This window comes from Lipophrys pholis, assembly GCF_963383615.2.
Source record: "Lipophrys pholis genome assembly, chromosome: 4".
Lineage (NCBI taxonomy): Eukaryota > Metazoa > Chordata > Actinopteri > Blenniiformes > Blenniidae > Lipophrys > Lipophrys pholis.
Genome location: NC_137637.1, coordinates 2,018,410 through 2,039,640, shown reverse-complemented (window position 1 = coordinate 2,039,640; position 21,231 = coordinate 2,018,410). Strand labels below are relative to the sequence as shown.

At 41.8% G+C, this 21,231-nt stretch overlaps 1 protein-coding gene across 1 annotated transcript in view; it reads right to left on the bottom strand.

The window, feature by feature from the left end:
- Nucleotides 1-7,831: 7,831 nt before the first annotated feature.
- Nucleotides 7,832-21,231, bottom strand: part of LOC308108379 (glutamate receptor-interacting protein 2-like) — a gene marked incomplete at both ends in the record, with an annotated part of 212,966 nt that continues 199,566 nt past the window's right edge. Inside the window, 8 exons of the mRNA XM_080461241.1 lie at nt 7,832-7,990; nt 9,098-9,244; nt 11,089-11,294; nt 12,487-12,664; nt 13,542-13,656; nt 15,136-15,292; nt 16,257-16,454; nt 17,354-17,493. Of these exons, the coding sequence (XP_080317367.1) occupies nt 7,832-7,990; nt 9,098-9,244; nt 11,089-11,294; nt 12,487-12,664; nt 13,542-13,656; nt 15,136-15,292; nt 16,257-16,454; nt 17,354-17,493 (1,300 nt within the window). The remainder of the gene's footprint in view (nt 7,991-9,097; nt 9,245-11,088; nt 11,295-12,486; nt 12,665-13,541; nt 13,657-15,135; nt 15,293-16,256; nt 16,455-17,353; nt 17,494-21,231) is intronic.

Here is a 21,231-nt window from a genome sequence, read left to right as displayed (position 1 = left end):
TTTACTCAGCTTCTTTTTCTCTTGTTCTCGCGATACAAAAGTGTTTTTCTTTTCTTTTCTTTTTTTCTTTTTTGGCCACTTCGTATTGCGTAAAAAGCTCTTGGACGTTTCGTCGTACATGAAAATACTTACAGTGAATGGTATTCAACAGTGTGCTTCTTATTCTGGAGTTGAGTGCTTGGAGAACTGAATGTTTAGTTTTTGTCTCCCCGCCCTTGTGTGCGTCGTTTTAGTTTGTCCTGCTCTGAAAGAAAACATCTCCACTGTACAATGAAATGTACACCGAAGAGTTTGCTCTGTCCCACCCACACCCACACCCACACCACACACACACACACACACACACACACACACACACACACACACACACACACACACACACACACACACACACACACACCATATCAAGACAGTGCAAATAATAAAAGGACATTCCTACATACATACAGGACATGTACAGACAAGAACCTCAACACACATTTAAACAAAAATGTCCACACGGACGTTCTCACAGTGGGGTGATCTCAAAGGGGGTGGGGGGGGGTTCACTGGATTATGTAACAACACGAGTGAAACAGACACAGAAGAAACAGAGGTCAGGATTGTTCATGTCAAAACTTTTCCGATCCTCCACAACACAAAGGCGCCTCTATGCTCACCGTTTCCCACCGAAACTCACATGATTGATTGTTTCAAGTCCCTCGCACACACTTTCTGAGCACTTCCATCATGACTGGGCAAAAGTGGTCCCAAAACAAACTAAACCTGTTGAGACACTTTCTACATCCAGAGCTACGTTCACCTCCAACAGCCTCACAGTCTACAGTATGCATAGCGCAGCACGTAGCTCCTATCTATCTATCTATCTATCTATCTATCTATCTATCTATCTATCTATCTATCTATCTATCTATCTATCTATCTATCTATCTATCTATCTATCTATCTATCTATCTATCTATCTATCTATCCGTACTGTTGACTGAGCTTGCTGTTAATGAGAGCATCAGTGATAATTACGTTGGCTGAGAAGGTTTTCATGTATTTATTTATCAATTAGATTTTGGGACGTTAACGACAAACCGTTTCCAAATAAATAGCCAAAAACTGTGAAGAAATATCCCATACAAAGCAGGTGAGAGAGGCACCTTATGGAGGATATCAAAGGAGATCAGTATCTGTTGCCATGGAGACGCTCCCTGCTCAGTGTTCCACACAGTGATGTTGCTACCCAGTTAGTACTGATTATAGCTAACGGCTATCATGCTAGCGATGCTAACTCGGTTCCGAAAACAAATGGGGCGTTGGTGAAGGTCTGCACTCTACCGAGTGTAGCTCTGGTTTAATCATGTTTAGCAAGATGTGGTGTGTGAGCCCTGAAAGTCTTTAGCATGTAGCATGTAGCACGGATCCACTGAGCATTTGAGCGATATCCGGCAAACTCGGCTGGTCTTGTACAAACTATCTTTCTCCTCCTACTGATATTTTGCCAGAACATAATTTAGAGTCCGTCCTCCTTTTGTCAAAATTGCAAACGACACTCATGCTCTCTTTTCTACCTGCGTGCGACGTTGCTGACGCATGATACTTGCAAGGTTGTGTCGGGGATCTTTGATGAGTACTCTGCGCAGTACTGGCATGTCCCTAAAAAAAATACAGATTCAGAAACCGGCTTCTAAATATACTCAAGTAAAAACCCTTTTCTCAATACACAACGGCTTTTTAAGGTATTTTGGAATTTCATGGTATTTTATGACTTCATGCAGCTTCAGTGTGGATAAATGTTATCAGCAGATTTGATCGTTTCACTGTGACTCTGAATCGTCTTCACAGAACAAAAATCAGACCCATTTAAAAAAAATGTAAAGATGAAGAAGTACAGGACAGCAGGAAGTCTCACTTCTGAACCTGGTTCTGCAGGTTTCTTCCTGTTAGAAGGGAGTTTTCCCTTTCGACTGTCTCCTCTACTTGCTCATAAGATAAGATAAGATAAGATATCCATTATCTCATGTGAAAATGTTGGATTTTCTCTATGAAATGACTTGAAATTGACACTTCTTTATTTGGCACTGTCGAAAGAAAACCTGAACTGGTTGTTGAAGCAGGTCTACAGAAGCTCCAACAAAGTCCCAGGAAACGTTTCAGCTCGCACTGCATTGGAGGAATAGAAACATCTCAAGCTCATTTTTCTTTCACGGGACGAAGACATCCGAAACCACCGTATGCTCACAACTGGCACCAACCAACTCGACCCTGTTTCACTCATCTTCTAACCGCAAGGATCAGCAACTCAACTCCGAGTTGAGGAGCAGGAAAATGACATTGTTTAAAGTTCAAAAGGTCTGTCTCCATAAGAAAGCAGCTGGTTTGCCAAAAGTCTGGACAGCAGCTCAGGTCTAAATGTCTGCAGACGACAGTGAAGGTGGACGTCCTTTAAGTCCAAGGCTTCTTTAAAGAGATTCCATCTGGGAACCTTTTCAAATAATACAGCCTGAATCAACAGGACGGTGTTGAGTTCGTGAAGACGTCTGGAACAAAATATTCCACAAAGACTTTCTAAGACACACGAAGCAAAGACATAATTTGAATTTGCCTTTTGTTTGCTGGCAAATTCTTCGTGAAAAACGAGACCTCGAACCGAACAGTAGGTGGCAGCAAAAAGCAACTAGATGAAGCAATGAAAGAAAGCTGATAGCATGAAAACACACTGAAGGCTGCAGGAGTTGTGTGTCGAAGACTGTTTTCGTTCTTTAATCTAGAGCCCCATTTACACGACAACGCTTCAAGTGGAAAAGCCTTGAAATTCAGTCCCGTTTTTATGCCAGTGTTTTGAATGGGGTGGCAATGTTTTCAGAAACTCTTGTTTCCGCTCGTCTACACGATGTTTACAGGACGACAGAGTCAAAGCGTTTTCAAAAAATTTCACCTTGGGAGCCGTTCTCAAAAGGCTGCAAAAGGTTTTCGTCTAAACGGACACCCAAAACGCATGGGAAGTTTTGTGCTTTCACTTAAAATTGTTCATTTAAAAGCGTTTTACCATGGCTGCCAACTTGGAGTGCGCATGGAGTCTATTAAATCAAGGTAATATATAACACAGGCACATTTAAAGCTTTAAGGCAAGTAAAGTGGGCCCCTCCCTTTGAGTATTCTTTTCATACTGCGAGAAGAAGCAGGGCGAACTTGAAGGCCACGTCCCCTCACAGCTGGCATTTTAACTTTCTAACTGCACAGCTTAGTTCTCACTTCCAATGTTTTCAGAAATACATTTCACTGAACTGGTTCAGTAATTAAAGAGAAAGTTTGGTTCGGTTTTAACGGTTTCAACTGCAGGAGCTTACGGCCCTGAGTGATGCGTTCAGGGACATCACGTAAACGCTGATCTATGCTACGAGCTACATGCTAACAAGCTTCAGGGCTCACAAAGTAGCGGAGCTATATGCTAAACATGATTAAAATATGACTGCTACATTCCATAGTGAGCTGGAATGTGTAACGCGTAAATAGTACGTAAATAGACGCCACGCTCAGACCTGTCGTGGACTTGTGGCGGAATGCAGAAGTAAACAATAAACTCTGTAGAAGAAGATACTTCGGCATGGACGGTTGGCACAGCCGAAGAAAAATAATGTATTTTTGTTCGGCAGGACCCTGGATTGTCCGAACCTTCTTCTTGTTCTTATAAAGGACAAATCTTCCTTCGAATAGACTGAAATGTCTCCAAACGAGTGCGACAAGCATGAGAGCTGAAGGCAATAAATACAGAAATAGCTTCAAATCCAATCCAGTTTGGTTTCAGGACTCTGTATGGTGGAAAAAAAATCATCTTTCATTGTGGAACAGACAGTTCAGCACCGACAGAAAAATCTGCAGCTTTAGAAGGTTAAAAAAATAAAAATAAATGAGTGGTGTGACCATGAGAGGATGGAGTCAAATGACTCTTGTGCTCAATGTGTGAAAGATGCAGCCCTGGTTTGACAATTTAACAACACACCATTAAAATGCCCACTTTTACACAGTACTACATTTATAGAAGACAAAAAAAGTGTGAAACACACACTCCTTCCCCCCGTCTCTTGCACAGAAGTCTCATTTCAGTTAAACCACAAATGGAAAACAGGAGCTCAAGGGAGGAAAATAGGGCAGCGTGAAACAGAAGTTGATGGAAGCGCTCAGAAAAGTAAATTAATGTGCTTCAAATTGTCTCTATAGTGCATAAAAATCTTCCAATTAAGTACTCTCCTTAATAAATTGACCAAAACTATCTGGTTTCTCATCAGGAAAAGCCATTAAAGCCAACTGCAGCTCAAGGCCCCGTTTACACAACAATAAAGTGAAAACTCATCATTCATTTCAGAAAGGTTTTGCATTTACACAACAACCATCTGAAAAAGATGTCAGTTTCCATGGAAACGAGAGAAACGGTGGAAACAACAGTAGTTAGATAGCTAGATAGGAGGCTACAAGTTAGCGCTGTTATTTGTTTTTGTAATGAAACCACACACACATGTTCAAAACATTAACGATGGGAGAACACGGACATTCTAGTGGACAGACCACCAAGACTGTCAAAATAAAACTACCAAGTTGGATTATTATTATGGGGACTGCCAAATTAAAACCACCAAGTCCCAGGAGAATATGGACTGGAAGTCATGACACCACGGAGGAAACTTTGTCCTGATTGTCTCTATTGAGCATGTGCACAACTAATAGTTACGCATGTGCAGTAGCAATGTTTCCAAATGGTTACATTTTCACAGTTTCCATGGACATAGAGCATTTTCAAAAAGTTTCACACTTGGTGCTGTTTTCAAAAAGCGGTGTTTTCAGTGGCTCTGAGTTCAGTTGTCACGTAAGCGAAACCCCAAAACGCTACGAAAGTTTCCCATTTTCACTTGAAAACATTGACGTGTAAACAGGGCCACAAATGTTTTAAAAGTTTTTGTCGATCAGATTTTATGCTGCTGTCATGTACAGCTGTCATGTACAGCTCGTCTTTATATTCAAATAGCTGAAAAAAAACAACAACTCTCCAATACACAGCTATTAAACAAGTTTTCAAATAGGAAGTTCAAAAAATAATAGCCTGTAACTTGACATCCTGTGTTTTCATGCTAAGATACATAAAAATGGCAGAATGTTTTTTTCAGTGATTATATTATTATCTTGTGCCCTTTGCTGAGGACTCGTTTCCCTCTTTGATTCCACTCTGCAGTTGGTCTCAGTACGACAAGGTAATTTAGCTTTGCCCCCTTTCAGACTCACCCACAAACATAAAAATCACACACACACGCGCACACGCACACACACGCACGCACGCACAGGAACAAGTGTAGGGTCTACCCAGTGACACAACACATTTGTTACACCCACCCACCCCGACTCACCCAAGACTTGTGGGGTTCTGCTGCATTCTAGACCCCAATTAAATACTGGAGGTGGGACCCCACAAATGTCGCGCACCCTCAGGGTCTGGATCCCACAAAGTATGTAAAACAAATTCAGACACACAGAGTTTGGTTCCATGTCTGTTATCCTATGTTAAGAGAGGGTAAAGTCCCACCTATATGCAGATGATACTATTCACTTTGTTTGTCGTCTTTAAGCTGTAAAATGTCGATTTTATTTCTGTACAAAACCAAAAAGCAGTTGTAATGAATGCAAACTGCTTGAGGATACTGTGTGTCACATTGTATAACTGCTGGAATTTGTAGCTGAGGGGAAATTCTTGATTCCAACAACTAAAAGGATGCCGGGTGTTTTTCCGTGAGCCTGTTTTTACCGACAGGTCTGTTCTCATTCCTGCTGAGATGTTAAAGGAACTCTGTGCTAAGTAAAAATGTAATCTGTCACAATAATGTCTAAGTTTTGATAGATACCTACAGATACCTTCAGTTTGAGAAAGGAAACCTTTATTTTCTACCATTTTTAAAAAATTTTGTTAGCTGTATTTATTTCGGCAAAAAATACAGCTTTATTCATTTCAATATTTAAATTAGCAGCCGTGAAACGTATCCATGCGGCTCCAAACCTCCAACACGCGCTTTGAAAGGCTTGTTTACTTGTGGCAAAAAGGCAAATTCATCAATCCTTCCATCAATTGATTTTCAAGATCACTCATGCAGCCCACTGGGTGTTGGAACTGATCTCGCTTGACCTCGCCTAAAAGCTGCATATAGTCTGGATAGTTTGCTCTTCCAGTCAATTCAGATACACTAATACTCCCTCATGTGTATGTCTGTGGTGAGAAATGCAAGTGTCCACACAGGAAGAGGGAGAAAATACAGAATTCCCAGAGAAATTTCCTTAAAGCACATAATGGAACCACTGTGAGAAGAAACCGCTAACCGCTGCACCGATATGCAGACTCAGAAAAAAATATCTGGATATGTAAATGTGACACACAGCACCTCTGGATCTGGACGTCACTGAAAGGCATTCTGCTCTTTGATTTTGTAGGATAGCAATGAATTCTGAGTGAAATACAGTCGTAGACTCGTCACTGTCTCAGTATTTGGCACAAAAACCAAAACAAAACAAAACATTTTTCAATAAAAGTCCCTTGAAATGTTGCAGGTAGATGTTGGTGACACAGTTTTTCACCGCAGCGCCTCCTCCTGCACAGCGGCTCGCTCGTGGAGCACGGATCTGTTGTCGGCTTCCATTTGATCAAAATCAATTCCAGCTCCTTTCTTCTTCGGGATCGCTGTGTACACAGAATTGATTTGGCAGTAGCGATGGCACAAATTGAGATGGGAATGTTAAAATGCTATCAAATATAGAAATTTGCCCCGTTTGGCTGGAAAATGACCTTTCTTAGAAGACTCTCGTGTTGATTGCTGAGAAGCAGCAATGTGGAGTTTTTACAGAGGCTACATCTGTTTGACACAGTCCCTTCATGAACTGCTGGCTCCATCTTGACTTCAGTCTCATTATGTGTCCATTAAACCAATGAACTGTAATCTGTGCATGGCCATTTCTCTGAATGGGCCCATAGCTTACAAGCCAATTATTGGATTAACAGGTAATTTGAGCAGAACTGAACCTGCCATCAATCAAAATGAGTTTGTTTGAGGGTAACACTACCAAATGCATTAATGTTGATGAAGATGAGTTCTTTCGCTGCCACCTCTTACGTATTTCCTTGTGATGGATCTGATCTGTCACTATTTGGTCCTCTGGCAGTGGGGATGAAATTTAATCAACGCTCATCATGAGGAAAATCTCCGTTCTTACAATTCGTTAAATGAACTTCCTCAGATTGCAGGCGTGTGTGTTATGATAAAAATTAGGATTGGGGCCAGGGTAAATAATTAACGGCTCTGTAAAGTGACAAATAAATGCTTGGTCACATTGAAACCACACTGTGTGGACATCCAGCCAGACGTCACCAGAGCCTGAGGTATTTCTTTTTCCCTCTCGTCCTGCACCGAGGTTGTGCTTCTGTAACGGTAACACACTCTGACACAGTTCAGACCCAATATGAACGGGATGGGATGGTTGTATGTGCATGCCAATGTTTGAATTTGTCTTCCAGTTAAATTCTTTAGTGGAGTTATTGCGAGTGAAGTGTGTGCGCTTGAGTGTGTGTGTGTGTGTGTGTGTGTGTGTGTGTGTGTGTGTGTGTGTTTGTGTGTGTGTGTGTGTTTGTGTGTGCGTGTGTGTGTGTGTGTGTGTGTGTGTGTGTGTGTGTGTGTGTGTGTGTGTGTGTGTGTGTGTGTGTGTTTGGACCGGCTCAGTACATCAAACTAAATCAGTTGCACTGCGTCTCCTGTGAGCGAGTGAATGCATGTGTGTGTGTGGCTTCTTGGACCTGTCCCGTCGGAGTGTGTTACAGGTCTAGTGCATGGTCTAAAGTGTTGTTATTGTCCTCGGGGTCGTCGTTGGCCAGCGGGTTGCGGCTGATGACCAGCTCCAGTCGGTCGCCGGCCTCCGTGATGAGAGGCACGGCCAGGCAGCAGTCGAAGTCCCTCGTCCGGACGTGGTTCACCTGAGAAACGCAAAGAACACAGCAAACACATCGAGGCCTATTACAGACCGAAGGATATATGTGAATGCTAGTGTTCGCTAAAAGGCTCCTACAGATTATGTGCGATTTGAACAAATATTCACATATTTTGCAAAGGGAGCTTAAAGTGACTACTGGTTAGCCTCTGATAGCATTTTTCATTAGCATTTACTGTTCTGGCCTTTGATTTTCCAACAAAACTCACTCCATGTGAGCGTAAAAAACAGGTCAAAGGTCGTAGCATCGGTCACCATCACCGCAAATATCCAACATGGTCTGAGTTTTATCGCAGATTGTCTTTGGTCGTGAGACCATGACATCAGACATGCTTGAACTGCTCTCACAGTGCGATGGAGAATCCAAGACCAAAGATTTCACCACCATTCTCTCCCAGATGTGCAGCAGCCTAAAGACATATTCTTTCTGAGATCTTAGGCCTCGGTCACACAACAATATTTTCAAGTGAAAACAGAAAACCTTTGTTGGGTTTTGTGGTCTGATTACAAGATGGCGGTGTTTGTTTTTTAAAAAAAATGGATGCCAAGGTGGAAATTTTTGAAAATGCTCTGACTCTGTTTCCGCAGAAAAGGCAGGAAAATGCATCTTTTCTGCTGCTACTGGTCCTGCGCACGACGGCCGGAGTAACTAGTTGTTCAGCACATGCTCAGTAGCTGGACAATCAGAACATGTTTCCTCCATGGTGTCATGACTCCCAGTCCTTATTCTCCTCGACTTGGTACTTTTATTTTGACAGTCACTGTAATAACAATCCAACTTGGTGGTCTGTCCACTGGAATGTCTTCCAGTGTTAATGTTTAGAGCTCATTGTTCTCTGGTGCGTGTGTGTGTGACTTTATTACTAAAACAAACAGCAGCGCCACCTCATGGCCTATCCACTCCTTTTTTTCAGCTTGTCTGCCGTTTCTGTGTAGAAGGACGTCGTTTTCAAAACGTTATGAAACTTTTCTGAAGTGATGCGTTTTCCCTTGAAATGTTGTTGTGTGGACGGTGGGCTTTACCCCTCACCCATTCAGGAAGCTCTGTTTTCTCCCCTTTGGTACAAACACCCCTTCCTGACCGGAGGTTTACCTGCAGGATCCGATCGTAGGGTCTGAGTCCAGATCGATCGGCTGGTCCATCCGGTCGGATCATATTGACGTACACGCCCTTCTCCAGAAAGCCGTCCGACACGCTGAAGCCAAAGTCGTCGCTCTCTGGATCTTTTATCACCGTCACCTATGAAAGAACAACACCAGTGTGTCTGAAAGACAAGCAATATAAAACAAACTGTCCAGCTTGTGCATTTAACTTCATGAGTATGTTTGTTCTAAATCGTTAATTAATGCAAAGTCTGAAAATGTTTGAATTGTTTTTGATCGCATCCCCGCATGGTGTTATTCCTTCTCGAACGCCCTCAAAACAAATTAAAGAATCTATCTGCGGTCCTCGTGCAGGATCTTTCTGCAGTATTTACACATGCCACATGCTTTACTGAAGCACGACGAATAAACAGGAGAGCCGCTCCTACAATACGACCACTGAGTAACACAATACGGTTACATGACGGAGGCCTTTACGATGCCTAACGCGGGCCAGATGTTGAGCGAAGAGCTGCGGGTTACCAAAAAGGCAGGGCTGTGATATATGAATATTGTATGATCATTTAATGAGGCGACCAGGATAAAAAACTACTGGCCTGATTCCAATGGGTCCATCAGTGAAACAGCCGAGGATTTAGTTCACATTAATGCATTTTGCTCCCCGTGGGAAACAAATGGATTTTCATTCTGGCTGCGTGCAGGTCTGCCTCGACCTGCGACTGAAACTCCAGGGTGGGGGGAAGGGGGGTGAAGACATGTTGACGCCAGCATAACAGTCGTACAAGGAGGCCGGACCACGATACTGTATTACATAATACCCTACACTGTAAAGAAATAACATACTCCTCTGTCCTAGAGGAATGATTGATGACTGTTTTGATTTTACAGTAAGAAAATGGTCATGAAAAGACATGATATGGAAAGACCTGGGGACTTTTTAATGTTTTTTTAACGAGACAAGGGGTGTAACTATGTGACTCATCTGTCGAAATACAAACTGATTTACACATTTTGTTCAAATACAGGCTAAGTAAAAAACCAGATGGATCAGTTGGTGAGATTTAAAGCTTCAGAGCCCGAGGCTTTGTTTGCCTCGAGAAAATGTTGAAGACACAGTTAGATTTAAGCGTCTCAGAGAAAATCCGAGTGAGACCCTCAATATGATGACAGCAGAATTTGGCTTCACTGTAATGATGTTATCAATCACGATACAGTGACACCTAGCAGTTCCGGTTAGCAAATACCAAATATTTTCTTTGTTTTGGAATGCACCGATACCAGTATTGGGTCTGATGCTGCATGGAGTACTGGTACTTATTATTATGGCGAGTACTACGTGAAGTCATGCATCAGCAACATAACGGGAGAGGACAAGCAACGTCCACGGTTTGGAGAATCTTTAAAGGGTCATATAATCCAGCTTTTCATCTCCTCTTCCTGGTCTGGTCGCTCCACAAACCTTCAGTATTCTAAGTTTCCAGCTCCTCCTTGATTTTCCTCCATTTGAATATTGGCTCATAGGAGCTGCATTCAGAATCTGCTGTGTCTGTGTGAGCTGGACTGGCTCCGCCCACACATGCCCATCTTGGGAAGAAGAGGAAGTACTTCCTCTTGTAGTGCCATGTGCCAGAGCAGAGCTGCCTAATTGTGGGAGGAGTCAAAGGGAGGGCCTACCTTGACTGGGATTGGCTAAACCCCTGATGACACTATATAGGGTTTGATTTCTGATTGGCTGGTTGGAGCAACACACTTTTTAAAAACTGAAACAAGCCAGGGAGAGAGAGGACAGACTGTCTTCACTAGTAAATATTTTACTACTACAGAATATACAAACTTATTATTCATCCCACAGAGCAAAACCTCTACTCAGCACATAATAAATATATGTGTTTTATCCTTGATTTCGTAATTGTAACACCTGAAGTCAAAGAGTAATTTTACATGAACCTCAGAAAATCAAGGAAGACGTCCTGAACTCACCTTGTGCAGCTCCAGAGGCGTCGGAGACAGAATCCCCTGCATCTCCTCCTTGATCCGGCGGGACTCCCACGTCCTCTCCGACACTCTTAGCGAGGCCTTGGGTTTGGGCTCGTGGTGAAGGAGGGGGGACTGGCTGTCTGGGTGGAGGTGGGCCCCCTGGTGCAGGTGATCCTGGTTGAAATGGGCCTCCTCGTGCAGGTGTGCGTCTGGGCGGAACGGAGGAAAGACGGCTGGTTTCAATATGTGGAGCTGGCGTCTGCTAGGGGGCGCCAGAGAGCTGACAGTGTCAGGAGGGGAGGGGTCTTTCCCAAGCAGGATTTTAGTTTTCCTTCTAATTGTAATGCCTCTCGATTAGGCATGATAAAACATAAATTGTTGGAAGGTGAAACTATTAATCATTTTATTAAAACACATTTGAGGAGCAGTGTCAAGTCTCAAGAATCTAACTAGCAAAAGAAGACTTGTGCTTTTTATTGCCTAAGGCCTCGTTTACACGACAATGATAATCACCGAGGAGGCAAAGTGGAACTTTTGAAAATGCTCCGTGGAAACGGGCCAAAACCGAACTTTTCGAAAACGCTATAGCATTAATGATAATGTGACTAATTTTACTGTAGGTTATGTTTATAATGTGTACTGTAATGTTGTGTTCCTGCTTGTTGCCTTGTTTGTATAAGGTATTGATTTTTTGTATTTTGTATGAATTTTATGAAACCAGGTGATAAATCTAATGGTTATTGCTAATGTTATTAATTTTTATTGTAGGTCATATTTGTTTTATGTATTATTATTTTGTGTTCTTGCGTGGGGACTGCAGATGGAAAATAGCCACGAATAAATCTGGTACAAAGCATCTTTTCTTTGATATTAATGTTTTCTGTACATGGCCCCTGAAAAATAAATAAACTAAACTATATAATTCCAACTTGGTCGTCTGTCCATACAAATGTCAGTGTTCTCCCATTGTTATAGCGTATTGTTACACAAACAAACAACAGCACCAACTAGAGGCCCTACATGGAAACTGATATCGTTTTCAAAACGTTGTTGTGTAAATGTGAAACTTTTCTGGGATGACAACACAGAAACGATGCGTTTTCAATGGAAACGTCACAGGAACAGGGACTCAGGATCACAACAGCAGTGACCAATAATCGCTTATGATTTGAGATATATATAAACGTTGCCATGTAAACGAGACCTAACATAAATGTTTAAAACACAAATACTAATTCATGTGCATGAAAGAAACATATTTGGGCCTTTAAACTAAACGTCTGACATGCAATGTTCATAAAGTGCAAGAATGTGTTTTGGCACTTTAATATTGCAACACATCTTAAATGACGATTCTTACGATCCGTTCAATCGTAATTTCTACTTTCCTGTGCCACCCACCTTGATGGAGCTGAGCCTCCTCGTGCAGGTGGGCCCCCTGGTGCAGCAGGTTTCCCTGGTGCAGGAGCGAGTTCCTCCTCAGCGGGCTCATCCTGCTGTGGCTCAGGATTTGCTCGGCCGGCGGTTTGTTGACGCCGTCCACACCCAGACTGATGGCGGTGCCCGTCATGATGGACGCCTGAATGAAACACAGAAACTTTCACTGCATCGAGGTTTCCTGAGAGAGAAATGTGTCACTGACTATGTAACTGTTTAGGGCACAGGAGCTGGAGATCTGATAGACAATATGTCAAACACAAGATTTTCTGTTTCTTAAAGTCTTGATTACCTTCGTCAACAGAAGTTGGGTGACCAACGAAGTTGGCAGAGAAGGTTCTGTTTTTGTCTGCGTGTATTTATTTAGTTATTTATTGGTATGTATGTATGTATTTTACCAACTTGTCCCAAAAACGACTGGCCCGTATTGCATGAAATTTTATGGGGTGATTTGTCATCGTCCATTGATTTGATTTTGGGACGTTAACAACAAACCGTTTCCAAATAAATCACAAGATACTGCAAAAAAATGTCCCATAGAAAGCGGATGAGAGAGGCACCTCATGGAGGAGATCAGCGTCTGTTGCCATGGAAATGCTCCCTGCTCAGTGTCTCACACGGTGACGTAGCTACTTGACCTACCTAGTTAGCATCGATATGAGCTAACGGCTATCATGCTAGTGGAATGGTATTAGTGTGATGCTGTAATTGTTAACATAAAGCTGGTTTTACACTCTGCATTAAGAGCTTAACGCGTAGTTAGAGTACAGAGCCTGCATTCACCACTTCCTGCAGCTTTTCTGGTGGCTACACAATCTGCTACTAGGCACAATGGATTTGAAGTTGATGTATAGAGATTTGTTTCTCTGAATCCCAAGGTCAATAAAAAAAAAAAAAAAAACAGTACTCTGGAGAGTGGAGCCTAAGAACAAACAACAATTCACTCTGGCTTGGCATCGGCTGAAACCTGATGATCGAAGGTCAAAGGTCACTGCTGCAGTTTAAACGTCTGAGCTGACCTCGATCTCCCGGAGGAGCTCCGACTGTCCGCAGGTCTCCAGATCCTCCAGTGCCTGACACCAGAAGCTGTCCTCTGGATCCAACAGAATCCCGTCGGGCTGTTGGCCGATAAACCTGGAACACAAACAGGTTTTAAATACGTTTTCCTCGTCTGTAATTAAAGGAGTCATCAGCTGGTATTCTCACGTATTCAGTCTCAATTGTCTTGAGAAAAAAAGAAAATCAAACATAGAGCTCATTCTAACCCTTTTTCATTCGGCAACACGCAAGAATTTGACTGATCAGGCGCTCTTTGATTGGCTGCCCAAACTATCAATCATAGCATCAATCACAGCGGTAGCATAGCAATAGCATAGCAATAGCATAGCGGTTCTTTGCTCACAAGCTAACTGCAAAATGTATCAAAGTAGGGTTTATGGTATTAGCCTCCTGTGTTGTCATCAACACAATCAAAACCCCCTGTTTGGGGTGCGCCCCCTTGTGGCTGACTGTGATGTTAACAAAGAGGGACCAAACAAAAAAACTCTTTCAAACTCAAGAGTTTCTAATGAGGTCCAACACCAAATATACACATTTTAACAAGGAAACGTGAGTTCTGAGTGACGACTCTTTTAACACAAACATTCATAAGTAGTTCAAACTCTTGATCACAGCTTTTATAGGTTGTATGGATCAGTAATTCCCAATCTTTTTCTTTAGTGGACCCAAATTTTCCATCATTGTAAAGTTGAACGACGCCGTCCCCCATCTAGCAAGACGTCACCGTCTCACCGTCTCTGGACGCAATCTTTCTTTAAACTTACTCGTTGCCCAGCGGCCCCGCCATTTTTCCCTTCCACTTACTATGCCAGCCTACCTTTGTGTATCCTGCTGATCCCATGTCCTCGTTCAACACACACATACCCTCGCCATCTTGTAAAACTATTTGATTGATGTAGAATGTACTTTGTAGTTTTGTGATATAAATGAATTAAATGCTAACTCACCGATTTTCAAAATTTCATGAATCTTTGGCGCCTCCCCACTGCTGGGATTAGGGTACTATATTATAACTTATTAATGTTAAACATTTCTTAAGCTAATTTAATAATAAAAATATATTGTTCAACATCTCCACATTAGAGTAAATACAATGTTTTAATCATTATTGTTGGAAAACAAAATCAACTTCATTAAAAATAAAATTTTGACGCAGGTTAAAATGAACCCACAGGTGTTTGACAAGATGATAAAGCAAAATGAGTCGACTCAAGAACTAAAACAACTAAATCAATGGCAACACAAAAAGTGATTACTGACATTGAATCCAATAAAACCTCCATGAACTACTTAAAAGGTAAATAAAGAGAAGTAAAATTAAATTCCAGAAGCTTTGCACTGTTAGGTTAGATACATGATTAAATAACAAATACAATATAAAATGTGTTTAAGTGTAAAAAGTAGTGATTTCTTTTTCCAGGAATGACATTTTATAACCGAGCCTCAGAGTCAGAAATATAATTGTTTTGAAATGAATCTTTCCAATTACCACAATTAGCATCAAAGACTGACTCGGTGCTTTTGGATTTTGTATTAACGTCATCCGGTTCCTACCCTGGTGTTTTGTCCCAGTCGTCCTCGCTGAAGCCTCCGTCGCTGAACGGGTAGTTCTTCCTGCGTCCAGGAGGAGGCGTCGTGCTGCGCTGCTGCTTGGCGCTGCGCCATTCATGCGGGTGGAGGGCGATCCCGGCGGCTTGTTGGCTGTAAGTTCCTGCAGGAGGAGAGACGGAACAACGTGAAGCTGATGGACAAAACGCATGCCAAAGCTAGAGCTACACTCGGTAGAGCGCAGGCCTTCGCCAACGCCACATTTGTCTGCGGAACTGAGTTAGCATCGCTAACATGATAGCCGTTAGCTCATATCAAGCTAACTAGGTAGGTCAGGTAGCTACATCACTGTGTAAAACACTGAGCCGCGAGCATCTCCATGGCAACAGACGCTGATCTCCTTTGATCTCCTCCATGAGGGGCCTCTCTCATTCGGTTTGTATGGAAAATATTTTCACAGTTTTGGGGATTTATTTGGAAACCGTTTGCCTTTAACCTCCCAAAATCAAAGGGATTGGTCCTTGAATGATGACAAATCATGCCTGAAAATTTCATGCAATTTCAGAGGAGTAGTTTTGGCGAAAAGTTGGTAAAATCTGTACATACATACATACAAATCAAGAAATACACGCAGACAAAAACATAACCTTCTCGGCCCAACTTTCATTGGTGAAGGTAAAAAAACCCAAAACAAAACAAAACAGTATCCAATTTTCAAGATGTGATGGAACATCATCAGAGACTTTCACACAATTTAGCAACTAGTTATTGACTGTATGTATTTTTCCTTTTGCTTTTTGTATATTTGGCAATTTACAGAATGAAAATGACCTTGCTGGCTTTAGTGCAAAACGATGACTATAACTCTCACTGCAGTTACAAACCACGAGCATAGAGATCCTGCATAAAGTCTCCCCCACGTTCTGCAGGAGATTTCATACAAATGAGACAACAAGAACGTTGATCATGCTTTAGGTCCCGTTTCAACTGGAAACACGATTTCTTCTGTGTAGGGAGCTCCTCCTCCCATACTTTAACCTCTCTATCGCTTTTATTCATTCAAATCCACTACTGAGCATGAAACAGTGTGTGTCAGTCATGCTCTTTCACCGTCGACCGATGCTCACCCTGGCTGCCGTAGCCTGCGTCCAGCCCCGAGCCGTCCCACGAGTCCATGGCCGAGTCCACGCTGGGAATGGTGGTGGAGTAAAGCTCCGACAGCTTGTTGGTCTGCTGGCTGTCCGTCAGATCGTCCTCCTCCGTGTCACTGATGTCGTTTTCTGTCGTGTCATCGGCCTCCGTGGCTGATTTCCTTTCCTCCATGTCTGAGAGAGAATAAAAAATAAAAAATAAAAAAAAAAGTCCAATTAATCCGTCACTTCATAACATCTCAGATCTCTCAAAGTCACATCCTCATTGCATCTGACTGTATACAGACTTTAAATGTGTCTAATAGGATGTGTCTTTGCAAAACGCTCACCTCATATGGTCCACTTCTTAAAGATGTGTTACATACAAAAAAACAACTTGACACACAGTTTGTATGCTAAAATGTTAATTAAATTCTTTCTTATATCTCATTAAATGTCAGAAAATACAATCAGATAAGAGAAGGAAATACTGGGTGAATTCCCAGCAGCCTCTCTTAATTTACACATTTTGTTGATATTTTAGTTTTTAGTCATTTTATCTTAATCTGTGAGCTTCTGACGTCTCTTCTGTGGCCACCAGGTACAAAATAGTTCATGTTTTATCGACCTAATCACCCAGGTTTTGCTAATCCATGATGATTAATTAAACTTAATTCTGGTGTTGATTTTGCAAAGCATGCATGCACGGACAGAAACATTGATCACAGTTCTGTGAGTTGTGCAGTATTTATTTGCACATGTTGATATCATTATAACAATACATTTGTGTTATATTGTGCAGGTAAGAAATATTAAAATCCCCAAATTACAAGCTATACTTTTCTTTACATTATATACATCATAGAGTTGAAATACAGCTGCACATTATATACATATTCTGGACACTGAAGTACACAGATAATACTGGTGTATTTATGTCTACAAAGTAACTTCAAAGCAACCTTTGTGCTTTTACATGTTTAAATTGATCTACAAGGAGATCAAAAGCTAGAAATGCTCCAATTCGACGCTACGAATGGCCAGCTCTCCAATTTTATTGAGCGCATCAGTGAATTAAAACTCAGGATACTCACTGTCGAGCTGCTTTTTGATCTTGAGTGTGACGGTCTCTCCGGCCATCTGCAAAAGATGGATGGCTTCACTCAACGGCTTGCCTTTGAGGCTGACGCTGTTTATCGCCAGGATCCGGTCGCCCACGTGTATCGCCCCCGTCCTGAACACAAGAAACACATATTATAAGACTGGATTATAACATTCACAGAGAAAAGAAAAAAAAATAATGTACGGCCATTATTATTATTAAGACACATAATACTGAGCAACTGCATTAGCCAGTAAATTTGTGTACAAATATTATTGCAATTTGCCTTTCATCAGCATGTAAAACTCCATAACGTTTTTATACTCTGTCATATCAAAGCCGGATTCCATTCAATCAAGATTGACTTTTAGAGACGGCTGTGGCTCGGTTGGTAGAGTGGTGGTGTCTTAATAGGGTTGCCTTAGGGTTACAGGTTTGATTCCCACTTGTGTGGTGGCCCGGAACTGAGAAACACTCCAAACTTCAGAAAACACTATAAAATCCCCAAAAACCCCACTACAGAATCAAAGAAAACACTATAAAATAGAGAAAACACTATCAAATTCAAAAAACACTACAAAATAGAAAAAACACTACCAAATAATGAAAACACTATCCAATTCCAAAAATCACCGCTTTGGTATTTCATTTAAAGCATAGTTCATTATTCGAGGCTTCAATGATACACAGTGCTCAAGGTTGACGTCTAGTGGTCGATAAAATGTAGTGCTCGTCCAATCAGTGACGACCAGCAGGTACCTGACAGTTCCATTGTGTTTTCTGAATTTTGTCGCGTTTTCTCTTTCAGGTAGCGTTTTCTTGATTTTGTAGTTGTTATTTTTTATTTTTTTTGTCATGTTTTTTTTAAATTAATTTAAAGTGTTTTCTGAAGTTTGTAGAGTTTTGCTCCTGCCACACTTGCCCGCATATCGTAGTGTCTTTAAGCAAGACGTTGAACCTCAAACTGCTCCCATTGGATGGATTGAGCGCCTTGAATGGCAGCTGCCAAGTGTGAATGTGTGTGAATGAGTTAATGTGCTTTGGGGGCTGCTCAAGCTCAAGCAGTGGAAATAAGTTAATATGTTTATCAAGATCAAATGCAGAATAACAGTTATACGTGTTTTAAAGCGCAAATCTCATGACTCGTCTAGATGTGGAGGAATAAATAATATGCGTATCCTTGGTTTGCTTTGACTGAGCATTTCAAAGCGTTTTGACACGGCCAAGCTCGTGAGCCTATCACAACCCCCCCACTTCAATTAAATCCAGTGAAATGTGTCGTCATGAGGAAGAAGGTCGGGAATAATTAAATGAATAGCTTGAATTATTCTGATTCGCCAAAATGGAATCACTGGAGAAGCTAAAAGAAAAAGCGGGGCGGCGTGGACGGTCACACAGATGTGGCGGTGTTGGCATCGTCTGGATTCCTGCGTTCTCTTCTGCATTGGACTGGGCCAGTTTTATTTATAGAACGCTTTTATCCAACAGGTCTGAGGCCGAGTGCTTTATCGACATGGGTTCAGAGGAGGAAATAGAACAATTACATCACAAACTCCCAAGAAATGGGGCACCGTGTGTGTGTGTGTGAGTGTGTGTGTGTTTGTAAATGAGGTACTGTATGACAAACGGTAAATGCTGCTTAATGTTTATATTCGTAATAGTTTGGTGAAAAATAAGGTCCCATTTCATGTGAAAACGCATCGTTTTGCCATTTTCGTTTGAGAAACGTTTGGTGTTTACACGTCAACGATTTGACAACGACGTCCGTTTCTACAGAAACGGAAACAACGCTAAAAACTTACACACATACGGAGCAGAAAACAATACAATATAAGGGGGGGATAGCATACAATACCCGTGTTCGTGCTACGTATATTATTTGCAGTTATCACACTGATCCAAATACTTTCCAACTGTTATTAGATTAAACCAGCCTGAGCAGCTCTATCTAGACAGTAAGATGATTTTCTAGATTAACCAGCCTGAGCAGCTCTATCTAGACAGTAACATGATTTCCTAGATTAACCAGCCTGAGCAGCTCTATCTAGACAGTAACATGATTTTCTAGATTAAACCACCCTGAGCAGCTCTATCTAGACAGTAACATGATTTTCTAGATTAAACCACCCTGAGCAGCTCTATCTAGACAGGAACATGAAGCAGGAACATGAATCAACAAAGAGGCAACAACAAAAGAGGAACATGATTTTGAGAGTTTGAGCAAATGATGACAGAGAACAAGCAACTTCAGAGGCACCTTTCGTGAGGAGTGGAAGTGTGTGTGTGTGTGTGTGTGTGTGTGTGTGTGTGTGTGTGTGGTGTCCCATTGTTAATGTTTAGAGCAGATTGTTAACAAAAACAAAAACAACCAATAATCGTTTTCAGCGTTTCTGCCAACTATGCGTTTTCACATGAAATATTGTTGCGTAAACGAGGACAAAGAGTCAAAACTCTGAAATCCAAGTGAAGCACAGTCTGGTGACTCACCACTGCCACCAAGTGCAAAAGAGAGGCACTTACATTTTACATTGAGCCCCTTTATGGCTGGTTGCTGGGAATTTTGGCTGCTGTCCCAACTTGTGTTTCTAAGCTAATTTTTCTCTTTATCTATTGTCTCATCACTTCATTTCAACTGCCACCTGCTGCACACTCGCCTGCCCCGGGCTGCTTCTATACCTTTTCCAAAACAGGTTACACCCACCTTGAGACATTAAGTCTCTACATGAAGCACCACGCAGCCCTGAAAGATTTAATCTTCACTTTTAACCCTTTAAATGATTGGAAATGCCACTTTACAACTCAGAGAAATGCGCCACCATTTCCAAATATCAATTAGATTAATCACAATGTTCCTGTGGATTAATTTAAATTAATCAACATTCAATATCATTCATTTTTAATGTATAATAATCATGTTTCGTTTAGCATGGGCAAACAGACCCAAGAAAGCAGGGAACATGTCTGCACTTAACATGTTAACGTATAAATGAAACACCTTTAACGGTTCATGTTGAACACACACGTCTCTCTTGTTCCTTCTTCAGCAGCGGCAAAGACAAACTAACTTGTTTGCCCAAGAGGAGAACTGACTGCTTCTTGTTGACAATGCTGCAGCAGTTGGAAGTGATTCGGTGAAATGAAAACGCCTTCCTGAAGAGTGTCCATAACACTTTATGTCGGTCGACTGTTCCGTCTTGGTTCTATTGTACAAATGTGCTGTTAAGTGTCTTCTCTATCCAGTTGGTTCCGTCACTTCCGGAATCAACGGTGGTAACTATACTTAGACAAACTGCCCGAGATGCGCTGACAGAGACACGTCAGGGAGTTTGAGTCATTCTGCACTGCAGATGAGTTGATTTCGTCAAAATGTTAATCATGATGATAGAATAATTCAAGTTAACGCGTCAATTTTGACAGCCCTTATAAACAAAATCTCAAATTATCCTATTCAATCCCTATTCTTTAAAGGAGTCATATTATCCAGCTTTTCATCTCCTCCTCTTGGTCTGGTTGGTCCTTTGTATTCAAAGTTTCCAGCTCTTCCTTGATTTTCCTCCATTTGAATATTGGATGATAGGAGCTGCATTCAGAATCTGCTGTGTCTGTGTGAGCTGGACTGGCTCCGCCCACACATGCCCATCTTGGGAAGAGGAGGAAGTACTTCCTCTCGTGGTGCCATGTGCCAGAGCAGAGCTGCGTAATTGTGGGAGGAGTCAAAGGGAGGGCCTACCTTGATTGGGATTGGCTAAACCCCCGATGACACTATATAGGGTTTGATTTCTGATTGGCTGGTTGGAGCAAAACACTTTTTAAAATCTGAAACAAGCCAGGGACAGAGAGGACAGACTGTCTTCACTTCTGGGACGTCAG